Source organism: Centroberyx affinis, unplaced genomic scaffold (genome assembly GCF_046629955.1).
Source record: "Centroberyx affinis isolate AG114_WGS23_722 - 3 ecotype Tasmania unplaced genomic scaffold, CSIRO-AGI_Caff_v1 ptg001190l_1, whole genome shotgun sequence".
Lineage (NCBI taxonomy): Eukaryota > Metazoa > Chordata > Actinopteri > Beryciformes > Berycidae > Centroberyx > Centroberyx affinis.
In genome coordinates this window covers 110,306-136,080 of record NW_027279714.1, presented here as the reverse complement: position 1 = coordinate 136,080, position 25,775 = coordinate 110,306, and the positions used below count along the sequence as shown (strand labels likewise).

At 41.7% G+C, this 25,775-nt stretch overlaps 1 protein-coding gene across 1 annotated transcript; it reads right to left on the bottom strand.

Annotated features, from left to right (window-relative positions):
• Window positions 1-350: 350 nt before the first annotated feature.
• On the bottom strand, window positions 351-25,523 carry LOC139648298 (ATP-binding cassette sub-family C member 4-like). Its single transcript, XM_071524373.1, has 31 exons — window positions 25,386-25,523; window positions 19,942-20,052; window positions 19,437-19,557; window positions 18,748-18,972; window positions 18,205-18,294; window positions 17,626-17,789; window positions 16,089-16,214; window positions 15,329-15,578; window positions 14,916-15,023; window positions 14,483-14,572; window positions 14,097-14,288; window positions 13,550-13,644; window positions 13,323-13,409; window positions 12,971-13,067; window positions 11,588-11,806; window positions 10,654-10,791; window positions 10,427-10,464; window positions 10,202-10,317; window positions 9,903-10,049; window positions 9,621-9,700; window positions 9,321-9,471; window positions 9,039-9,158; window positions 8,575-8,685; window positions 8,285-8,385; window positions 4,531-4,722; window positions 4,249-4,404; window positions 3,281-3,370; window positions 2,966-3,138; window positions 2,593-2,698; window positions 2,228-2,362; window positions 351-1,678 (listed from the first exon to the last, which is right to left on the bottom strand). Exons 1-31 carry the CDS (start codon window positions 25,457-25,459, stop codon window positions 1,652-1,654), a joined length of 3,930 nt encoding a protein of 1,309 aa, XP_071380474.1. The 5' UTR covers window positions 25,460-25,523; the 3' UTR covers window positions 351-1,651.
• Between the last annotated feature and the right edge of the window lie 252 nt (window positions 25,524-25,775).

Here is a 25,775-nt window from a genome sequence, read left to right as displayed (position 1 = left end):
AGAAAGGCCAGATTAAATTACATGCAGGTTAAATAGGTCTAATCGCAAACCAGATGCAATAACAAGTGTCCATAAGTAGGTATTTAGCCAAAAGGTTTAACTTCTCCCTCTCTATAACGACCAATGGTGAGTTTCTGAGAGGATTGACATTAAATTTAAATTCAGGCAACACTCTTAAGTGACTTATAGTGAGCGCGACAGTAAAATAAGCTCTCAAATTCAACATTTAAGGACCACATGATACACAAAATAACAGAAATCAGACGGTGAAAAATGACAGAAAACTTTATCAAGAAAAAGTGAGGACACTGGACAGAAACAACAAACAAATGATGCTTATTGACACAGGTATTAGATTAAAAGAAAAAGCAGCATATTTTGCGTGCATTAGTTTTTACAGATAAAACTCATATTTATAATTGGATAAAATCAATAAGTATCAGATTCACAGAACTTTAAAATGTATTGTCTTGAAATGAGTACAGTAGTGACTGGTACCACTTGAGGCTACGTTTCACAGCTGAAATCAATCAATGCAACTGTGTGCATCTGTATTCCTCAGGTGTATCTTTGGTATTGATCGGTGATTCACACCAGCACCATAAAGTGATTTCACATTGAACATTTTAACATCTGATTTCTTTGAATTCAAGAGCAAGATTTTGTTTGAATGGGGTGCATGAGAGAAATCCCACTCCCCCAAGAGAGTTAAGCACCTGTGCAGCTTCAGGACTGAAAATTAAAATAATTCCATTCAAGTGTATGATTTATACACAATAATCCCTATGAGCAGTGTTCGCTTTATAGAAACAGATACAGCAATTTGGGCTGTCTCTTCTATTTCTTTTTATTGATCTACAGTGGCATTAATCTGTGATAACGTACGGCCGTCATGGATGTTTTGACCCCTCTCCTAATATCAATATGCCAAGAGTTATTGATTTTTGAGTACAAACTTTTTCTACCTTGCAACATCCACTTCTCCCTCTCCCTGAAATGATGCTTCCAGTAACAAATTCACTAGTCGGCTGTCAGAGCTTTTAGTTAATTTTGTAATTCTGTGCGTAAGAAGTCTGTATTGAGGTAAACCTTCCACATTAAAATGATCTGTGTTTTGACTCTCTCTGCTTCACATCAGGCTTAACAAACTCATTTCATTATTCTAGTTGGGCTGACTGCTGATCCCATGTAAGCATAAATCAATACGCATCTATTCACCAGTGCAGATCCACAAAGCGTCTAAACTGTCTGCAACAAGTTCTGGATTGCGACTGACTGCCTTTCTTTTACAATCTTGCTTTCATCTAAGCTTGTATTGCACACTGACAGGCTAACAAGACTCAGTTCTAAACATAGGTTTTAGTCTGTTAGCCTGACTCCACACACAAAGTATACACACGTTCCTCTTGAACCCGAGTTTCACTGACCAGTGGAAAGAAGTTGTGAAATGCTTCAACTGTCTGCCTGTTCTGTCACTGGACAGATTACTCCCAGTCCTTCAAGAAGGCAATGCAGGGGGTATTTTAAGGCAATACTCTAAGACTTTCACAGATACTGTATATTACTTACATGTGGATCCACAGCAGTCTAAATGACAAGCAAACAGCCCTTTGACAAACCCACTCCGCCGGCCCAAGGTGGTTTGAGATGTTCAGACTGCTGTGTTTCCTGTGTATGCCTGTCAAAATGTCAACAATCATTTGCTCAGTTCAGCCTGACAGGTTTTTCAGTACAAATACATAACACACAGCAATTCCAAATAACAGTAGAACAATTACTCCTTAACCTATGGCCTAGCACTTCTCTTTTATATATGTATATATTGTGTGAAATCCCCGTTTGACAGTTGTTCTGTTCTTAAAAAGGGGGAAATAATAGAAGTAGAAATGACATATGACAAAGTTTGTTACACAATTTAACATGTCACTCACTTTTTAAAAAAATATTTTGATAACCATGGTGTGGAAGTTGCGTTATCCTTGTTTCACAAATCCACAAAATGCTGGAATGCTAAGCTAAGTATGGCTAGCATTTTATTTTGTTTACTTTTCCATTTTGGTTTCAAAACCCATCAGAATCCACTTCAACAAATAAAGAATTACATAATACAAAAATAGTCAATACACCCCTATTCATTTTCATGTTAGACTGATAGGGGGCAGGATCCAGAATCTCTATTTGTCAAACTCGTTGCTTTGACCCTTTGCACTCTGGAGTAACGGCTCACCTGTGTGGCTGACCGCAGGAGGGCTGCTGCCTCGGCCTGGCCCGTCTGCTGCACCATCTTGAAGAGGGCGCTCTCTTTGTTTTGGAGCAGCGTGTAGGGACGGTCCAACTCCTGGATGGTCCCGCTGTCCAGCACCTGAACGCAGGATAAAGAACCACAATCACTTTAATTGCCAACTATGTTTATTTTCTATAAGAAGCGAGAAATCATGTGTGCACAGAGGTGAATTGTCCGCCTCGTGACCGGCGTTGGCGTTTCTTTTTGAGAAGCTGTTACGTGTGTGGTGTGCCTCAAGCATGGCTGGGTGTCACATGTCCATAAGGCTTTGGGTCTGTTTCATCTAGGAGACAGAGGAGAGGACTCACCAAGATGCGGTCGCTGTCTATGATGGTGTTGAGGCGGTGAGCGATAGTCAGCACAGTGCATTCTCTGAACTTGTCTCGTATGGTTTTCTGGATCAGCTCATCTGTCCTACAGGAGCCGCAACATTGGACAGAACACACAAATATGAAAGGTTGTCTGAGATGTATTCAGGAACAAAACTGAAGCAGGAAAAATACAGAAAAAACAGTAATCTCCCACTAGAAATAAATGTGAGTTGATTAAAAAAAACTACTGGATTACATCCCTTAACTATGCCACAGACAGATGTTGGACTCCAGGACTAATTCCCTTCTTCCTGGCACAATCACAACTGCAGCCAGGAAGAGGCATACGGCTGGTTTGTCTCTGCAGTACCTGGGGTCCACGTTGGCCGTGGCCTCATCAACGATGAGGATGCGGTTCTTCCTCAGGATGGCTCTGGCCAGACACACCAGCTGCCTCTGGCCCACGCTGAGGTTGGAGCCCGACTCGGCCAGAACCGTCTCCATCTTACCAGGCAGCTCCTCCACCACAGACTTCAGCTGCACCTGCACCGGGGGAAGAAAGACACATAACATTAATCTAGAAGTCCTGGTGAGTGGATGTGTGCACTGTGCTTCTAAGCAGCCTCACAGAGAGCGTCCACTTTGTAATGTGTGTGTGCTGTATGGATGTGGGCTAGTTACTGGCCTCTTGCAGAGCGTTCCACAGGTTTTCATCAGTGTGTTGGTCGAAAGGGTCCAAGTTCTTCCTCATGGTGCCGGTAAACAGCACCGGGTCCTGGGAACAGAGGAGAGAGTTCAGGTTGGGGTGAATGTTATCACCTTAACAAATTAACAGATTTTTTACTTTACATCTTGACTGGTTGAACTGAGTTGAAAGTGAGATGACCCCATTTATGATGGGAAACTGTCCAGTATGTATGTAGTTTGTCACAGCCATGACAAGAAAATAACAAGAATCATCTGTAATAGACTGTTAACCAGAGCTGCAGCAGAACAACTTCCTCGTAATAGAGATCTGTTTGCTTCCAGTTTCCAGCTAACTGGATAGTGGTGCTAGTAGTCTATAGTTATTCATTCTTTGAGACTTTGTGTGTCTAGTCAAACACCATGACAAATATGTGGTTTGGATGGAAATCTACAAGACTGTAGCCAGCTGGCACATTTCTCCTTTTTAGCCCCGCCTCTCTGTGTATCTGTGCACTTGATATCTGGTTGTTCATTTTAAATAGATAAGATGTGTAATTACTCATTAAAAGTGCAATAGTATGCAAGGCAATTCACATTATGGGCCAATGACCATGAATAACAGCCTGCTAATTATACATAGTCACAATATTAAAAAAAAATAAAAATCTAGCAATGATAAAATAGCTAGTGTTAATTGCTAAGTGAGAAAATGTATATCATTGTTTATTGCTCTCTGGAATAAACTGCTAATTCACTTATCATGTAGGTACTGAAGAAACAGAACACTGAAGTGGGCAACAGGAAGCAGACAATTGCCCCCTTAATTTATATGACATTTCCAATAATTAAAAAACTTTGCATTGGAGGCCTATCTCCATACTTCAGAACAACATTTCTAGAAACCAAAGCACCACTGATCTTCTGTGGTCAGTAATGTGTCATGATTGGAGATCACCTCATCAGTACCTGAGGAATGATGGACATCTTCTGCCGCAGGTCATGGAGGCCGATCTCTGAGGTCAAAACACCGTCGATGTAGATCTTTCCCTGTGGCTCTGCCAGGCGGAAGAGAGCAGAGACCAGGGAGCTTTTCCCAGCACCCGTCCTGCCCACAATGCCAACCTGACAAACGAGAAACACAGAGAAACAGTCTGCTTATGTCCCATCACCTCAGTATGGATTACAGGTGATCCAGCATTGTGCTTTCAAATAACAGATCTTGTCTCTCTGCAAACCAAGATGTCGCACCTTCTCGCTGGGTCGGAAGGAGGCGTTGATGTCTTTCAAGACCGGCGGCCCATCGGCACTGTAGGAGAAGTTGACCCGGTCAAAGGTCACCAGGCCTTGGCTGGGCCATTCAGGAGGAGGACGCTTCTGGGTTTCCCAGGGTGCTTCACTCTCCAACTCTGTGTACTCCACCACTCTCTCCACTGACGTCATCTGAAGAGACAGGATGTGACATTTAATGTATAAAAACTGTTTCATCTACTACAGCTCACCTACCTCTAGTGATTAACTTTGACTCTGTCTATTCTGCTGGCACCTTGACAAGTCAAACCATGTGTACCATGCAAACACACTCAAAATTAATAAGGAAATCACCCCAAGCAGCGTCTTTAGAGAGCCCTCCTGACATTTCAAAATGATAAAATGGTATTTGCGAACTGGGCGTACAAAAATGGAGACAGGGATCAATACAGAGCAGCCAAATATAAGTTGTGTGCTGCAATAAGGAAAGCAAAGACCAGCTATGCAACAACATTGGAACAACAATTCTCATCCAGTAACTCCAGATCAATATGGAAAAATCTTAAGGACATGACAGATTACAAAAAACGCCCCTGCTCCCCTCCAGATAATGACCCTAACCTCCCAGATAAATTAAATGCAAGGTTTGAAAAACCTATTCCACCAGCCACCCCCCCTACTCCCACTCCAATGCCACCCTTCTGCATCCAGGAGGATGAGGTGAGAGCTACATTCAAGAAGCTGAACATCAGGAAAGCAGCAGGGCCAGACGGGATCAGTCCTACTTTGCTGAGACACTGTGCAGCTAAATTGGCCCCAGTATTTTCCACCATATTTAACACCTCTCTAAGCCAATGTACAGTTCCACAGTGCTTCAAACTCTCTACCATAATTCCTGTGCCAAAGTCCTCAAAGATCACCTGCCTCAATGACTTCAGACCAGTTGCCCTAACATCTGTGGCCATGAAAGCATTTGAGAGCATCATCCTGTCATACTTGAAATCCTGCACTTCCCCACTGATGGACCCATATCAATTTGCCTATCAAGCCAACCGGTCTGTTGAGGATGCAGTCAGCATAGTGCTCCACCATGCCCTGCAACATCTGGAATCACCAAACACCTACACACGCATCCTGTTCATAGACTTTAGCTCCGCCTTTAACTCCATCAACCCACTCAAACTCTTTACCATACTCTTGGACATGAACATTGACCCAGCCATATGCCACTGGATTCGGAGCTTCCTGTGGAGCAGGCCACAGAGGGTGAAGGTTAATAACCCAACCTCACACCCTCTTACCCTCAGCACAGGAGCTCCTCAGGGCTGTGTTCTCTCCCCCTGGCTCTTCTCACTTTACACCACCCACTTTACATCTATGGACAATCCTGTGAAAATAATAAAATATGCAGACGACACAACCATTGTAGGCCTCATCTCCAATGATGATGAAACTCAGTACCGCATTGAGGTGGACCAAGCTGTCACTTGGTGCGCAAACAATGACTTCCTGCTTAATACAGCCAAAACCCAGGAACTCATCATCGACTTCCGACACATGCCGAATCCCAAAATACCCATACACATAAAAGGAAACCCCATCACCACCACTGACTCTTTTAAATTCCTCGGAACATACATCAGCAATAACCTGAAGTGGAAAACTAACACTGAACACATCACTGCAAAAGCTCAACAACGACTTTACTTCCTTAGGCAGCTTAAGAAATACCGGATCAAGCATCAACTTCTCGTTCTGTTCTATTCAGCCATCATTGAATCTATCATCACATCTTCTATTACAGTATGGTACGGCAGCACAGACAGTCAAACACGGAAAAAACTACAGCGGATTGTTAACAAGGCATCCAAAATCATAGGCAACCCACTCCCCTCAGTTGAATCTCTACATACTCACCGGACTGTAAAGCGAGCAGAGAAGATCATCTCACATCCTGCTCATCACCTCTTTCAGCTCCTTCCCTCAGGGAGGCGCTACAGGTCATTGTCCACTACGACTAAACTCTTCACAAACAGCTTTTTTCCCATAGCTATCAGAACTCTGAACTCCTCCCTTTAGTCCCCTCCTCACACACTACTGGCATGCATACCATTCACCTAATGTATGTGGCTGTGTGTAATATGTTTCTGCTATTGCTGTATTGTTTCACGATAATATGTCGAGTGTCTGCTGTTGTTGTCCATGTATGTACTGTGCTGCAGAGTTAAATACACTGTACTGAAAACAAATTCCACCGGCCTTGGTAAACAATCTAAACAATCTATCTATTTTCATAATGAAAATACCATAATTCCCCTAAGCAGTGCGCAGTCCAAAGTGTTACACAAACGAAGGAACAATCAAACGAATGAACGTGCACACAGAGCCGGCTCTTACACTCAACACTGACAAGGCTGCATGTTCCAGAAACACACAGGTTACGTCTCACTGTGATGAAATAGTCTGTCCTGAGCTGTAACAGATGAGGCAGCTCCTATATGAGGCATGCAAAACTGCCATTCTGACAGGTGGAGGTGGGACTGGCAGGCAGCAGGTGGCGCTCTCCTCCTACTGTTAAGAGCCTGTCACAGAACAGCATGGGTGCCAGTGCAAGCAATACTGTGTGGTTTGAGCCACAGAATGAGAGTGGATTGTATCATGAATGATACACTCTATCGTTTCCCGTTCCTGTCATCTCTCTCTCTCTCCGCACCACTTGGCTCTCCACAAAAGAACACCAAGATCTTTTTAGATGAGATTTCCACCATTCACAGTGTAGTTCTTTCACTAAATCAGAAGCAGGGGGGGGCGTTTACGAGGCATCATGAAGCGTTAATCCAGATCTTTGTAACCACAGAGAACATAATCAGGCCAAAGTCAACAGACAAGCTCTGTGTACACTGTGTCTCTACTGCAGAGTAAACTCTGTTCTGTTGGCTGCTGTTCAGTCACCTATCTGATTTATAGTTAAAGGAGTTATAGTTTTGAGTGTGATTTCATTTCATTTTTTACATTTTTCATCTCCTCAATGTTAATTGTGACAGTTTTTACATGCATGTGCCACGATTCAAGATATTTTTAAATCAGTTTTGCTCTCATTCAGTCTGATTCACTCCCATTAAGTTCCAAACAACATATAAAAACTCCTGAGACTTCTAGTTTGGTTGTTAAAGGTAATCCATCACTGTGAACTAGAGGCTGTAGTCTGTAAAATTAAATCCTACTATAAAATGAGGAAAACTCTGTCCTTCTGTCTGTCTGTCTGTCCGTCTGTCTGCATCCATCCTCAATGGGTTGGCCAATCAATCTGAAACTCCACATGGGCATTGAGCATTGGCATAGGCAGGGACTAACGAAGCTGATTTTTCCATTTTCCCAAATTACGCTGTTTATGCGCATTTTTGGCAAGTCTGCGCGGAGTTGTGGCGCGCGCATCCCCGGGTATGGACTAATGGAAATTAAAGCTTGATTGTAGACGATTAGGTCTTAAATTTGCCGCCCTCTTCTTCACTGGGAATACCTTGTAATATTTAGTTAGTTTTATTTGAAAATATTTAGCAAATATCTCATAATGTGATAAAAGCAAATAAAAAAAACATTAAAAACAGTAAGGGAATGCAGGAAATTATTAAACAAATAATTAATCACATATACATTGCCAATAAAGGCATTATATGACCCTCTGAGGTTGTTGTTACTTTAAAGTGCAGCAACCAGTTTAGTTGAGCAGTGCGGTTGATCAGTCGGTGCTTACCATGTTCTCCACCTCGGCACTTTGCCTGACAGTCCACTGGAAGTTTCCTATCAGTGTCACAGCATAGGTCAGTACCAGGCCCACCTCTCCAGCCTCCAGCCCTACACACACACACACACACAATGTGAAGCAACTGTAGGATGTTTGTGTGGTCGGGGTTGGTTAGGGTGTGCATGAAAAGGCAAACATGTAAGGCTTGTAGAATGGATAAAAGGCCTTTCTGTGTGCGCGCAGAGCTGAAAGTGCCGCCTGAGTTAGGTAAGATCTATGATCTATGTATCCTTCCTCACCATCTCTGAACAACAGACAGCCGAATGTCGTGAAGGTGATAAATACGGAGCAGATGCTGTCCAGGCGGAGCGCAAACCAGCGAGAAGTCATCAGGAACAAAAACCAAGCCTCTGAGACAGAAGAAAAAAAGGAGCATGAGAGAGAGCAAGAGAAGGAGAAGACACCAATGCAATAACAAGCTTACTTAATAGAGTGGAAAACCTAGGTGAGGAAAGAGAAAAATAAATGATTTCCCCTCCCTCAACAACTACCATCAACATGTCCTTGAGCAAGGCACTGAACCCCAAACTAGTGGCCATAGAAGACTACAAGAGAATATGTAAAAAAAACCAAAAAATAGATACCCGCTCTACACTTACAGTATTTGAGAAACAACCTTTTGAATAATTAGATTTTTCAGGCAATTTCAGTCTAATCTCACTTTTTGGAAGGTAACCGTAAAAACAGTACAGCAAAGGAGAACCTGAGTGCAGGTCCTGATGGGCGTCGAAGGTTTTCTGGAAGCGTTCCTCTGCTCTGAAGGCTCGGATCGTCCACAGGCCCTGAAGAGACGAAGACAGGTGGGAGAAGACTGGACTTCGAGCTGCAGGAGAGAGGACACAGGGGAGAGGACACAGGAGGGTGAAACATGTTGAAAAGCCTCCATCTTTAGCCAGCCATTTATCAGTATCATTCATCTGTTCAGTTCCACCTTGCCTTCAATATTTACACACAACTCAATGTTGGCAAGAATCTGTAAACCTACTTGTAGACTCGAGGCGTTTGACGTCTCGTGACGTCTGCAGGTAGAAACGCCGCAGGTACATGAAGATTAAGAGCAGCGGGATGACCGGGACGAGGATGAGAGGGATGACTGACGCCGCCACAGCTACCACACCGACGTTCTGCAACATCAACTGAATAGAAAATACCGTCATCACACACTGAGGAATAGTGAGAACGGCGAGCAAAATAAATAAGAACTTGTCAATCACAGAACAAGTAAATAAAAATCAATGCAATCTCATTTAAATATAGTCTTAATCTAATTAGAATAATCTCTCACTTGGTAGAAGTCCACAAAGGTCATGGGTAACAAGGAGTCCAGTTGGCCGATGTCTTTGGAGAATCTGTTCAGAATTCGACCTGCACCACAGGAAAGAGCAAAGACAGTCAGGCAGATACTAGACCAGCAGGGCCGAGTCGGCCCAGAGCCGAAGCTCAGAATGAATACAAGTAAAGACCTAAAGCACGAGCTGTGGGACATACAAAGTGGGAAGTAAGTGCTGGAGACAGGAGCACTGGACCTGAACACAGTGTCCAAACTCCCACTCTGTTGATGGCTCACCAATTGGGTTGATGTCAAAGAAGCGCACTGGGGTGCGGAGGACAGCACTGAACATGCTGTTATGGAGCGTCTGAGCTGATCTCACCAGGCCAGCAAATATCACTAAACTCCTGGCATAGCCAAAGATCACAGCCGCTGCTGTCAAACCTGAAAACACAAAGCCAACTGTCAGCAGGATCCTTGTAATCTATAACCTCAAATAAATGTAGAGATATCAGTGTCAACAAGAATAAAGTTGTTGCTCAATGCAAATAAAAATGTAATATTTGTGCTGAAAAACATAAAAATGGAAGGCTTACCTGCATATATGCCAAGGTTAAAAGAGAGATTCAACTCTTCATATGAGTGAGTAGTATTAAGGCCATTTTTAATGCTAACATCATTAACAGTGCTGTTGAAAAGCTGCTGTCTCGCCCTGTCAATTGACAAGATAAATACATATCAGATCAAGTACACGGTTAAAGACAAAAATTTAATTTAGAAAAACAGTAACATTTACATTAAAACATAGATGAAATGCTCACCAGTATACCAGCCACCAGTCCTGCAGAATATATGCAGCCTTTGAATGGAAAGAGAGTTAAATAAATGTTTTGTGGACATTTCTGTTGCTTTACATCAGAAATAGAAAACAGGAGACAGAAATTGCACTTTTATATTTTTTCTTGTTGAAGTAATATCATCTTCCACATCCTTATAATCAAGGCATTACTACAGTATAATACAAAAGGGCTGGTAGGCAATGGCTCACCTCAGCTGCAACACTGAGAAGGATTATGACCAGTAAGACCAGCAGGTTACAGCCTGCAGTGAAGTACTTGAGATAAATGTGACTGCTAATATTTCCTTCAAAGCGAGTCTCCTCTGCCACGGTGTGAACAGTTTCCTCCTGCTGGGAAAAGTAATTACAGATCAGTATCATGAAAATGAAAACTTCATGGTCTCAAAAGAAAACAGTCATATAATTTAAATATCAGCTCTGTATTGAATGAACCTAGACATAGAGGTCTATTCAAGTTAAGAAATACATGCGAAAATTTAAACTGTGGTATATGATTGAATAAGCTTTAAACTACTTAGAATAAAAAGAATAGAAAAGTACAGAAAAGTACTTTGGTCTTTATAAGTATGGAAAAACATAAAAATCCTGACAAAGTTTGGACAAAGTCTGGAAATTCATCACTATGCTGCAAATTACCAGAAAGAGACTGTTTACTCAATTCTTTACTGAATATTAGAAATAGTATTAACTTATATTCAGGGATGTAGTGCAGGTTAAATTAATCAAAGATTAAATAGTATTAATTCGAGTAAGAAGCATCAAACGGATTAAGTGAGTTATATGAGGATAGGCTCTTTATGTGAGGGGAAAGCATAGCTTAATACTATTCTGAAAATATGACTGAATTTTGTTTATCCTGGTGGTTGTTCGCCTTGACTAGAGGTCAGTTTGCTCAACTTTTTATTTGCCACTACGTCACTCCATATAGGCAAAGACGTAAAACAACAGGTGATAAATCTGCAATGTCAAAACGTATGAAAAAGAATTCTAAAATGGAAAATGTGTAGGAACCCATTTAAACGTAATAAACTAATCAACAAAATGCATGTACTGTAAATATAATTGTGCTATCAAATGTTACATATACATAATCCGCCTTCTATATCTTCCAAACTGCACTCACAGGAGGCTGGTCGGCCCCGCTGTTCTCCGGCGGCAGGAAGCTGCAGTGAGACTGGACTGAGCTGCAGGAGCGGCTCGTCTTCTGGCTCTGCACTGACAGTTTGTCCGGCTCGCCCGCCGGAGGCCGTCGCTCCTGCTCCTCGTCGCTCTTCAGCAAGGACACAAAGTCGAGGCCAGAGCGCTGCAGCTCGCTGTGGCTGCCCTGCGACATGATGTGGCCCTAACACACACACACACACACAGACAGAAGAAAAAGGATAGAGGGGATAAAGTGTGAACTGCCTTCTCTCCTTTTTGAAAGGTGCTATGTGTAGCATTTATCAAGAAATCAGTACCACATGAGACATTAGTATAAATACTTTTAATAAACAACATCATCACCGAGAAGACTGGCAGCCTCTACCGGACTCTACACTGCACGCTCTGCACTGCATTGTGTGTCGCTGTGATGGATTTTGCAGGAAATCTGCTGTATTGCTTTACCGCACAAAACAGGAAGAGGGCGCTGTTCTCCCAGCACAAACAGAACTAAAGCTTTCAGAGTCTGTTGCAGTGACACATGGCGGAACAAATGGTGGCAAGGCCGATGGAAAAATCACTTCAAACATGTTTATGCTCTTCAGTAAAGTGAAAGTAAAAACACCAGGGAGGCAAGTAGAAACATCCTCTTTGCGACAGGAAGCAACATGGGAAATGTGGTCTTAACTTTGAGAAACACAAGCACTAACAACGCTACTGACACAAGATAAAGGCTACCAATCATCTCAACCATGGCTTCATTCATTTACATTAATTAAACCAAGGTATCAGTTAGTTTGAGGATGATATATTGACATGTAAAAATGCTACATGCAGCACCTTTAAATAACAACGTGTGTGTTGGTGTGTATAATGTGACATACCCTGCATTGGCTATATTGGAAACACCTGGGCCCGGTGCTTCCCAAGGGCTTATAAACCGGATGCTCTGGCCTCACTTGCTCTCCCTCTCTGCATCCAGCTTGTTTGGTTTTGTCTTGCTTTGGCCTGTTCTTTTGCTTTTACACTTACAACACCATACCCTTCACACATGCACTCACCTACATTACTGATTCCACTGACTTCCCTGCCACGTGCATCTTTTGTTTTATTTAGTTTATATCGTTTACAATAAATATCTTAATCTTGCTGGCATTGCGTGTCTTGCCATTTCTTCATCACTTTAAATAGCAATAACATGGAAAACCAAAGACGTACATACCACTAACTCTTATTCCAGTTTAAAGCATTTGTACAATTAAAAAAAAATGAACACCAAGGCACACCAAAAGGCAGAATGCAGAGCGTGATACAAGGTAAAAATGATTTGCATGTGTGGAATGTGTCACTCTGTAGGGGCACCAACCTCCTTCAGGACCAGAATCTGGTCGGCTGCCTTCAGGTACTGCAGCTGGTGGGTGACCAGGATGCGAGGCTTGTTCTTCAGCAGGCCGCAGATACACCTGGGTACAAACACATAGACGGAAATAAAAAATTAATGGTTCAACTCTTTTATTTGCTTTCCTATTATAATTTCCTCTCCTCTCTTTTCTGAAGCTGTGCAGAAAATCTACATAAAACACTGCTGCACATTTCCCCTCTATGAAAACTCCCTTGGGCTTAAATATATTCAGTTGAGTTTCTGTTTTCGAGGCACACGAGTTTTGACTTTCCTTGCAGGCCGCCTGAGGCTCATTCTGTAACCTTTAGTCACTCACTGTTCAAAGAGGTGTCTCCCAACCTCAGCATCCACAGCACTTAAAGGGTCGTCCAGGAGGTAGATGTCGGCGTCCTGGTACACAGCTCTGACAACACACACACACACACACACATCATGCTGTGCATCATTTGCATTTAGGCTTAACAATAGACATGCTGTTGTGAAATCACAGCAAAGCAAAAGCCCTTTGTGGTTGTTAAACTGCTTATCTCTAGTACTTCTTACCTGGCCAGGTTGACACGAGCTTTCTGCCCCCCGCTGAGTGTGGCTCCTCTGTCCCCGATCAGCGTCAGGTCTCCGTCTGGGAGCAGCTCCAGGTCCTGCACACAGACAGTGGAAGCTTGCTGAATTCACAATAATTTCAGCCACTTCTAGTCTCAAAAATGTTTGTTAACACTGGCATCTGTGATATTATTTGACATCGGGTGTCTATGTCATATGCTCCAAGAGAACACATGTATAGGTATCAAATGTAATAATATCATAATCCTGGAATGATGTCACTCAGTCCTGCTGGTGCATCCCACAATGCAGTGTGCATTTACATATGTAATTATATAAAGTAGTGTGTAATTATATTTATATGAAACATACATATTCATATGCCAGTTGTATTTTTTTTTGTGTGTTTTTAATTAGTATATTAGAAATCTCTGTGGCTATGGTTTTGACTGTCGCACAAATATGAAAAATACGGCTCCCACTGGCAAATTTCAGCCTTGGGGGTTATGGACTATGGAAGAAACTGTCCTGTCTTTGTGTTGCCTCTCACCCTCTTGAGGGCGCAGGCCCTGAGCACCTTCTCGTACTTCTGGGGGTTCAGCTCTTTGCCAAACAGGATGTTGCTGCGGATGGTTCCAGGGAAAACCCAGGGCTGCTGGGAGGCGTAGGTCAGCTGACCTTTGACCTTCAGCACCCCCTTGTTGTGAGGCAGCTCTCCCAGGATGGAGCTCAGCAGGGACGACTAGGGGAACATGGATGTAAGGGGCATGTGAGCTGGTCCAACACTTTTTCCTTTGTTAGCATTTAGACTTTATATAAACTGTGTACTTTTACAGCAGGATGTGGAGTTGGTGGCCTCTCACTTTGCTGACTGTCATAGCTCAGACCATTCACCTATAAGCCGACAGCTAAGCTAGTTTACACAGGCTCTCTGACCTTTCCAGCCCCCACTGGTCCGATTACAGCCAGAAGTTGATGCGACTTCACAGTGAGAGAGACGTTCTGCAGAGACGGAGCGTCCAGACTCTGCAGAGGAGGACGGACAGCACATATACAAAAACGTGTAGCACTTTACTATTCCAGAGCAGATTTCGCATTTGTTAGAACTTAAAAATATTTTTCACTTGTGTAGAATACTTTCAGGTGTGTGTGTTAGGTGACACCGAGTTTGCAGCTGGACTTCTGAAGACAAGCTTCAAATTGATATATTTATATCTGCATGTCAAAAATAGTTAAAAATGACCAAAGTCAAATACTCCAGTATGTTTTGTGAATATATTTGAACATACATATATGGACATATGTGTGGTATTTTTATTTTTTTTTTAAATATATGTCAGTATACTATATTTCTGGATAGGATATTCACCTTATCCCAGTAGCAGGTCAAATTATGGACTTCAATGGAGTTTTCCTTCTTCTCCTCCTGGGGCAGTCCGAAGTTTCGTCTGTCAATCTCGTCCAGCAGAAGGAAATTCTGGGAGGGGGTTAATACAGACTGAACTGCTTACATGACTCTACACATTGAACCTGATAATCAAAAGCCATACTGTATGATAGAAAATGGAGAAAAAACATTGATTACGTTACGGGAGTGGAACAACTGAAACAAGAAGAAATGCTTCAGCAAGTCTGTGTCATAAATTATATCTGGATTTGCTATTTCAGCGAAGTTGAAACACATGTTTGAAACGGGTCATTAAAATTAACTTTTCCTCTCCTGCAAGCTGATATGTGAATTCAGGAGCAGATGTCGTACTTTATAGCACAAAACAGAATTACCTTGATCCTGCGGACGCTCACTACCGTCTCCGACAGTTTCTCGACGGCCAGCGGGAAGAAGAGGGTGACGGTGAGCTTAACTGTTCCGTAGAGGGACACCGTGACAAACACTCGACTGGCAGTGATGGCGTTGCCCAACAGAGCGTAGGTGGTAAAGGTGACGAAGACGATGACCTTGCTGCTGGCGAAGAAGGAGGCCATGTTGAGGCCTCGCAGGTAGGAGCTCTTCATGATCTGACTGATCTCTTCCCTGGGAGCAGGAGACACGACACAGGGAATAAAGAGCCTGGAGTTCCACCAACATTGAATTTTAGGTTTTCACTCTGCAATAGTAGACATTTCCCTTCAATTTGGCAAGATTTTTTTTTTCCTGTTAGTCTTATGATGAGCAACTGTATTGGTTTTATTGACCAAGTAAGTTTGAACATACAAAGAGTTTGACTTGGTGGTTCCACATTCGACATAAACACAACATTTTAAAAGAAGTAGTAAATAAAAAATAAATAATGTAGAAAAAAAGAAGATAGAAATTAGGGAATAGGTCTCTTAATTTCAGGAATGACCAAATCCAAAAAAGCAAATAACATAGAAGCGTTATTATTCATCCTGATCTATTACCTCTTCATTAGATGTTTCTGTTAGATCTCACTACGAATGAAAATGCCCTAAAAGCTTAACACCACTTCACTTCTGTTCCTCATAACAATCTCTGCTTCATCCCTGCCTAAATAATGACAGAAGACATTGTTTACATCATCACCTTCTGACTTCAGTAACCAGAGCTGAGAACAGTTTCTCCCAGGCGTACATCTTGATGATCCTGATGCCAGACACAACTTCGTTCATAGTGCGGATTCTGCTGTCAGTGAGGACGGCTGTTTTACTCCTATAAGAAAAAGCAACAATGAAGCTCATTTAACTGCTGTTCACAGATCATGTTATTGTCACTCGGACTCCCAACTGCAAACTAATGACTCAACTGCTTAAAATCTGACAATGGGACAAGATAATTTCACTAATTTCCAATGCATATCAGCTTCTTTCAAGCATTTTCTTGTATTTCTTTGTCATTTTGAATTAATTTTGTAAACTAGCGGAGTGATGTGACTTATTCTGCCTCATTTCAAGATGCTTTGTTTTAATTTGTTGGTCAGAGAGCCTTGGTTATCAATATTCCTGAAAAATCTCACCGATTGGCAGAATGTTTCACTTGTTTAAAGAAAGATTTTTAAGAGAGAATATACATCTAAATGACTAGTTAAGATGGACATTTTTTGCATACCAAAACAAGAGTAAGTCATTCCAAGACTAAACAGTAAATGAGCATATCGAAACTCTGAAGCCTCGAACAGACCGGTGTTAATTTTGACAGCAAATTTTGATTAATAGACAAAGAGCAGATTCGGGGGTTAAGACCGGATGGGGATGCGGAAGAGGTTTTGAGTTCATAATGAGTTGAATGTTACCAGGCAAGCTAAAGTTGTGGTGTCTACAGTTTGGATTGATGATTGACTGACAGTGTATAAGGTACCCATCACAAAGGTTATTAATAACTAATAATTATTAGCAATCTACCTTAAAATAGGAACTTAAATACACAAAAGTAAGACTGGAGTTGATTTTAACAGTCTACAAACACGGAAGTATGACCTGTGCACAACTGGGACTTAAGACACAGGGATACTGTATGACAAGTGCAACAGGGTTATGGAGGTTTTGGTCAAGGCACAAGCAAATCTTCATGGTACAAAGCAGCAACATGAAAATAGCAGTGGAGCTAAAACAGCTAAGACAAGATGTGCTAAAGCAGTTTCACAAGCTAAGCAAGACCAGTGGATGGAGAGGCAAAGTGAGAGGCAGAAGATTTGTTGGAAAGAACATGGAAATATCTAGGTAGCTGGGTGAAAACACCACATGCCCCCCTCCATGACCCCTCCCCCACCCCAACATCCCACACACACACACTTTCCTCTAATCTTCCTCTAACATACAAGCCATGTTTCTCCACTGGAACTTTCTACAGCAAGTGTTTTTCTCCATCTGATTCTAAGTTAAAGTGGAATTCAACTAAAAAGATAATGTGACTTTAAGTAATTACTTTCAGCACCTGCTGGACTGATCAGTTCCCAGGATCACATGTTGACTGTAAATCAAATCTGTCACCTAATGAGGGAAAATGGCCCTAAGACAATTACATGCTCCGGTGGTTGCTTTTATCTAAAACCCCTCCAGCAGTGTGAGTGCATGGTTGGAAGTCAGAGACAATCTCTGACTTCTTCAGTTTCCTCGTCCCTCACCTGAAGATCCCAAACAGCTTCCCAAACCAGGTCTGCAGAGGCAGCATGAGGACAATGACGGTCACACCAGCCAGACAGGAGGGGCCGATCTCGTACCAGAGGAAGAAAATAATCACGACAGCCTGCAGAGGTCCCACCCACAGGTAGTGCAGATTGATTGTAACCTGCAGAGACATTGGTTAATCATGAGCTCAGACATGCACAAAAAACAATACTGGACCAGTTTTATCCGCTCTCCATTTCAATTTCCCTCCCATTTTTTTTTAACGTCTTTGATATTTCACAGCATGTGCACCAAAGACTCCTTTCAACGACCAATTTGATGACAAAGCTGAAAAAACTGATCATGCCTTGTGTTGCAGGTTATGCAGGTTGAAACTTGTATTCAATAAATAATGGCAAAAAATACAATTTTGAAGCCTAGTTTCAAGGTTTGAGTACAGGAAAGACCAAAATCTGCATAACCAAGGCATTCTCAAAAAGGTAAGGTAAAGGAATTGACTGAACTGTGTCAGTTTTTTTGTGGTCTTCCAGTCTTGTGTTGCCTGAGCATGCCTGAGCATGCCTGAGTGACTTTACCTCATCGAAGCGGTTGACATCATTTGAAAGGAGGTTCACAATTTGCCCGGTGGTCGTTCTTCCCATGGCTTCACTGCTAAGACCAAGCGCCTGATGAGAGAAATTTCAATAAAATAGTCTGGTGAACCTTAGTAGAAGTGTCTAGTTTGTGGAATGATTGACGTGCATTATTGTGCATCATATAGTCTACCAGAATACAAAATACCAGTAGAAATTCATTGGTTTGAATGTCAGATTTGCAGGTGACAACCTAGCATCTCCAAAATGTCAACTTTTGAAGAACTAAGGAAAACAGCCTTGTTCTCAGCTTGACGACCAGGCATTTTTCTGTTTATCCAGTGGGCTTTGAAAGGGTTTCATAGACCCAGTGGTTGTAGAACTTTACCGACCCACAGAGGAGCAAAAGCATGAAAATCACCAAAATTGGAGTTACAACGTCTGGTTCTTGCATGTGCGTCCGACACAAATCCATTTCAGGTGAGCATTTCCCCAGCCCAAAACTCTTCACTCTGAGATGTCAGCTGGTTTTGTGTCTTCACTGACCTTCCTGTAGATCATGTGGCACATGGCCACCCTGATCTTCATGCCTGTCCACTGGACGTAGTAGTAGTAGAGATGTTGGAGGAGAGTCAACCCGAGCGTGGAGAGAGAAATCCCAGCAGCGTAACCATAGGCCCCGTAAAGACTCCTCATGTCCTCCGGGTCGTAATTCTCAAAATACTGGATTAGTTTCCCCAATAGAAGTGGCTGGATCACTTTAATCGCCTCCTTTATGATAAAGACAACGACAGAAAGCACACCTTGAGATACTGCAGCAGCATGAAATTCAAAAAGTTTGTGATTTTTTTTTTTGTCGATGTCCTGTAAAATGAATGAGTTCTCCCTGAAATACTGTTATGACTCAATAACAAATATGAGTAGTTCCAGAAACACTGAATAAAGGCACTGGAATCGGTCAAAGAAATTACAATATCTATCTAACGGTGTAATCCACACACTTTAAATCATTTTACATCATGTATGCGAAATGTATATGATTGAAATTATGCAACTTGAAATTTGGATCAATCTTAAGCACAATAAACTGTATAACAATAAGAACATCACCAAATCATTTTTGGTGGGGAAACTGATCAATACATTTTTGTTAAACCAACCTACTATTTTCCATGTCAACACTATGAATAATTCTGACAAAATCAAAAAGGAAATTTAAAATAGCCGCCACCTACCATCAAAAATGTGAACACGCCCAGCACTGCGTAGGATTTCCCATAGCATCGCAGGAGAGCTTTGGTGAGTTTTGGCTTGCGAAGATCCTTGGCAGCCTTTCTAACTTCATGGTCCCAAAACCTGCAAGAACATGCAACTGCATACTCATACTAGATTTTAAACTTTAACTCCTTTAGTAATGTTCCTTTGTAATAAGAAAGAATGAGGTGTTAGTATTACCAATGGATGTCCAGTGATTTTAATGATCTCCATACATTTTATTACACCTGGATTGACAGTGAATTGCCATTCACCCCATATAACTCAAGGGCCTGCTGTGATTTTATTTCAACCTGAAGCCAAGTTATGGTGTTTACTAGCAGTTCAGCAGTGAACTAAGTATTTGAAAACTAGCTTTGTGGCTCAATTTGTACAATAACAGATGTGATATTAGACTGATGGAGGCGACCTAACGCAGCACAGGGCTGGAGGTGCAGGAGATGTTGGTCCGCGGGCTGGACGTACCTCTGCAGCTCCTCTCCCAGCCTCTCAGAGCGATCCTCCGGAAGAACTCTGTACATGTCATCTTCCTCCAGCCGCCGTCTGTGTCCGATGCGCAGTAAGGGCGTCAACCAGCTGCCGTGGACGGTGAATAAAGCAGTGGGAAAGAAGGGAGGATTTGTGTCAGATAGACTTACATCAGCAGCATGGTGGTTATAAGAGCTGATAACGCCTGTAGTGTCACTCCTGGCTATCAACTCTTGATCCTGTGGGACAAACACCACCTGGAAAGACCCTGGCTTGCACTCTTGCTATCAACTTTCTTGTTATTATGGGAACAAGCGATGCAGTTGCTGGGAGCCTACTGTTTTTGTAGTTTTCACCCTCCTTTTTCTGCCTTAAATCGATCTGAAGCTCAGAGACAGTAAGTCCCACAGCAAATTTGGGTGATAGGTTTCAAAACTCTGTCACTACTCAGCCAAAAAATGACACTTACCAGCCAGATAGTGGTACTATAACAAGCAACTTTACATTTTATCCAATAACTGCTGAACCATACAGCATACAATCATGTTTCCCCCTCAGATTCCTTCACTCAACATGAATCCACGTTTACTGGTTTCATTCTGCCTTGATAGTTTTTGAATTTTACACAAAAAACCTCTTTTTCTCTATTTCTCCCACAAAATTGATCCAATCAAAGAGCAAGTGGCATCATATTCTGTTTTAAATACTTCACATAAATGTTTGGCATGGGACACTGTGACGACCTGCCTGCTTTGCTCTCCTTAACTGTCTGGCTCTGTTGCAGAGGGCTGGCAGGGAGTCATCAGTGCTCATGGAGTACACCTGTGCAGGTCTCAGCTCTAGGGCATAAAGCTGGCTGTCACTAACACTGTCTCTCTCCCTCTCAACAGGTATCCACTTTACTTTTCACTCAGCCATGCACCACATCAATGCACCACTGATTATACTGGTTACCACATCCCATTTCCTCATTTGATATAATTTATTATCCTTAGTTATAAATATATAATCCTTTTGGCATTAAAGTTCTGCGTGGTCTCCCATCTTTTGTCACACACATGAGCCAGTCTCTGACAACACAAAGTGTGTTAGGCCCATAGGATTGTGCAAAAATAACTCAGTCTCCACCAAATTTTGCACACAGCATTATTTCAACTGTCTGCCTCATGGATATTCCACAGAATGTTGATACATGTAAATATTTGACACACAAATGAAGTTGATAGTGAAGATGCACAAATCTAAACAACAAGCTTACTGTAGTCTATCAGTTCAATAGACCTGATTGAACTGATAGACTACAGTTCAATCAGGTCTATCAGGTCAACAAACTGTTCCCCTTTAACAGTTTGTTGACCTGATAGACCTGATTGAACTGTAGTCTATCAGTTCAATCAAGTTTATTTTAAGGACAACAGTTGCTGTCCTTAAAATAAGGGGGAGCAGTTTGTTCTCAAAGGCAAACTGCGTTGATTTTAAAAACTCCACCTGTCAACACCACAGTGCTGCAGCAGCACAGTGTTGTTGGGACCAAGAGGAGCTGCTGAACAAAATATTTATTTCATGCCTGGTATGTGGATGTACAGCGCAGCAGCCTCTAGCCGGTTGATGCTGTTTGACTTCTACCGTACTGCCTGGTGTACGAGCGCACACTGGATTTCCCTCATGTAGGGCTTGTTTAAACACTGCATACCATTACTCCCCTAAGGACTTCACATTGCAAAAAGCAATACACACAGAGCCTGGCTCTTATATAGGGGCTCCTCTCAGGCACCTAATAATAGAGTGTGACACTGAGATGGTCTATGGATGCCCTATCAGCTGACAACCAATATAGCCTAGGTCTAGGAGAAATTCTTCATTATAAATACCCTTCCTACCCATCCTAAACCTTGGAGAAATTGGTCTCTCTGCCTCTTCTACAATGGATTTCTCCCTGTATGATTGTTGAACGTCGTTGAACCTGTTGTTTATAGGCCTACTGTTGATGTTTTAGATGGTCGACACTTTTTTTGTTATTAAACTCCATTGTAGCTGCGCTGAAAATATCTTGATGTGACGTCACATCTTCTATGTTTGGCCAGTTATGCATGGCAATAGGAAAAATACTCCACCAAACAAAAAAATGAGCTCGGAAATGCAACATACTGTACATCGCCAATAGCTGTTTTTTTCCCCCACAGAGTGTTTTAGGGTGGATTTGCACTAACTGTAAGTTGCAGTGAGAGTAAAAATGCCTAAAACGTACTGTCTGATGTTATCACTGGTAGCTTGTAACAGTGTTACAAATGCCCAAAAGGTTGATGTCATTACCACTTCAGTGATTAAGAAAAACCCTTTAAAGAGGAAAAGTCTCAGGGCTTTGTCTCGAGATAAGTTGAGGTTGGCAGCTTTGCATGACAAGAAGAGGAGGGAGCAGCGAGACAAACAGGAGGACGACACCTCTACTCAAGATGACAAACAAATCACCGAAGGAATTCAGGAGATGACCGTGAACCCAGAAAGAGAAGAACAGAGTGATGAAGAAGAGGACAAGAGAGCTTGGCATAAAGAGTGAGATATAAAGGTAAGTGAAGCATAACTGGGTTTAGTATATTTAGGGGCCGGGCAGCTCTGCTGCCGCAGTATTATCATTGATGTAGCATTTTTTAACAATTTTTGGCCTAGCTTGTAGTTCCAGATTTATGGACACATCAAAGAAAACACAGAAATGATCAGATATGGCAACATCAATAGTAGCAGTTTTAGTTATATTGAGACCCCTAGTGATAATCAAGTCCAAGGTATGCCCCCAATTGTGGGTGGGCCCTGACACATGCTGAGACAGACCAAAAGCCTCTAGCATGCTAGTCAGCTCTCTAGCATGGTTATCATTTGGATTATCAACGTGAATACTGAAGTCACCCAATATAGCCAGACAATCAAAATCTGTGGAGATTTTGGACAGTAGTTCACCAAATTCGTCAAAGAAATTGTTGGACTTTTTAGGTAGTCTATATACAATGAGAAATAAAACTTGAAGAGTACATTTCAAAGTAAAAGCAAGGTATTCAAAAGATGTAAAATCCCCAAATGACACCTGTTTGCACTGAAACACATCAGAGAAAAGAGCTGCAACACCTCCCCCTCTACTGTCAGCTCTAAAAACATAAAAAAAATTGGGGGGGTGCAGATTCAATAAGAATAGCCATTCTGCCATTTTTGTCTGAGCAGTTAAGACTTCAGTTAAAAACATAAAATCAACTTTATAAGTATTAATTAGGTCACTGATCAAAAGAGACTTGTTGGGGCGCCCTGGTGGCTCACCGAGTAGGGTGCGTACCGTTTGGCTCAGGCCTTCCCGCAGCGACCCGGGTTCGAACCGACCCGTGGTCCTTTGCTGCATGTCCTCCCCTTGCTCTCTCTCCCATACCTTCCTGTCTCTCTCTCACTATATCTCTCAAATAAAGCATAAAAAAAAAAGACTTGTTAGCCAGAGACCTAACATTAAGTAAGCCAAGCTTGATGGTTTTTTGGGCTAATTTTAGAGTGTCAGAGTTGAGTGCATCCGGGAGCAGGGCAGATGGGTGATGAAGGGAGTAGAGGAGATTGTCCGTTAGTAGTTTCACTCCGGACCCGTTTAGATGGCGGCCTTCTGCTCTGAAAAGGTCTCTACTCCCCCAGAACAGGTTAAAGTTATCAATGAAGTTCAGTCCTTTTAAATTGCAGGTTTTGGACAGCCATGTATTCAATCCAAGTAGCCTGCTAAACTTATTGATTCCTCTGTCAGCTGTTGGTAATGGCCCACTGATAAATCCATTTTTCTCATATTTCTAATTTTTATATTTTTTGTATTTTAACAATTTTGACTTGTTTTCATGTTTAACCTTTGCACTCATATTTTATTTGATTGGGACATTCTAAAAGGCTTAATGTGAAAACAGCTTAATGAGGCAAAAAAATATTTAACGTTGATGAAAAAAAAGATTTTTTTCCCAAGTATACAGCAACATAAGGACTAGCAATGATGAAAAGATATAGAATATTTACATATAGTGAAAAAATTGCCAAAAAGTGGCATAATGAGCTAATATTAAGATTAAAAACTTTAACTATGAATTACAGACCATAACACTTCACTAGCACTCAAAAAGAATGTCTAGAAAAAATAGGGAAACATTTTTTTTTTAAAAATCATCAAAATCTGAATTTAGGCAAAAATGACCTAAAATTAAAAAATAATCTTTAATTCAGGCATCAAGGGGATAAAAGGAAATACTGTGGTGAAAATGTAAAGGTAAAGGTAAATAAATGACATGGTCAAAAAAATATGACAAGATCCCCAGTTGAAAATGAATGGAAATGAATGAGCTGAATGTGGCTTAATGTGGTTTATTTACCTAAAACTGATGAAGAAAAATCTGAACTAAATAAGGGGGAATTCTTATCCTAATTATTCACTACCATCAAAAGGAAAACACTGGGTAAAAAACAGAAATACTTGTAATTAAATTATAATTTGGTAAATTGCCTGAAAACCATTAAATATGGCAGCTTAATGTGGCTTAATGGCCCAAAGGTAAGGTGTTAAATTAAGTTAAGTTAACGTTAAGTTTCTTTTCACCATTAGGCTACTAGTTCTTAAGTTGCTGTATACCTGGGGAAAAATGGAAAAGTTTCATCAACGTTAAAAAAAAATTTTTGCCTCGTTAAGCCGTTTTCACATTACGCCTTTTAGAATGTCCCTTTTGATTTTATACAACTAGGAGGAATTCCTTTTGAGTCTATATTATTTAACTATGCTTAATAATAAGCCAGCACGCGTATTGATTTAAAACCCTCACACTAGAAGTTTTGTTGTGTGTGCGTGCGCGAGTTTCAAAACAAACAAACAAAGTTTGTTTACATTCTTTGTAATGCTTATGAATAATGAAGTAGGCTAAACAGACCTGCATTGGAGTTGCAGTGGGTGGTGGAAGATGCGAAAAGCTCAGTATTTCTGTGGATCCCACCTAAAAAATAATATGGCAAGCCTATAGGTATAGGAAAATATGATGCAGTTTACTAGCTGTTTTATGTAGCCTAACTGGAATACCTAATATGGCTTTTTTTTTTAGGAATTGTAATCAAAACAGAATCAACTGCACCAAAAGACAAAACAGTGTAGGCTGAAACGCCCCTTTAACTATGAGGCAACTTTCCAACATCTTTCCTGCTACATTTCCTAGAAGTTAGGAAGTTAGGAAAGTTAGGATGAACTTGATTCTTCTGGGTTTGAACCAGAGTATTGGCATTTTAGGTGATGCACTGCAGACCCATTTAATGCAGGAAGGTTAATATCTTTACATTAGAGCCATTACACCAGAACATCACTGTCTGGATCATTTTGTACCCGCCGCCAATTACCTCGCCGCTCCTTCAACCCCTCAGTGCCCTTACTGTGCCTCCAGGTGTTCACTTACCACAGAAAGACCCTTGACAGAAGACTGGCTGTTGTCAGCGGATTATTCCTGCCGTCTCTGTGTTTCGGCTCCATGGTGAAGCGGCACCGGACCAGAGAGATGGACTTCAGCCTCACATGTGACTAGCTACGATACAGATTGTACCGACAGACAAACTGAGACAGTAGCACAAGAGCGGTTATGCTGCCTTCAGGTGCTGTCAGAAATGTCGGCGCTAGGATACGAGCGTGGATACCGACCTTACAAAATGTTATGTAACGTTTGAGCGGCGGAAAGCACGGAGGAGTGTCAATTGAAGTAAATGTTATTAGCCTATAGCCTAATTTTATTCTTTTACAAATGTAGTGCAGGTATTACACTTTGTTTAACTCTTAGTTGGCGCATATAGGC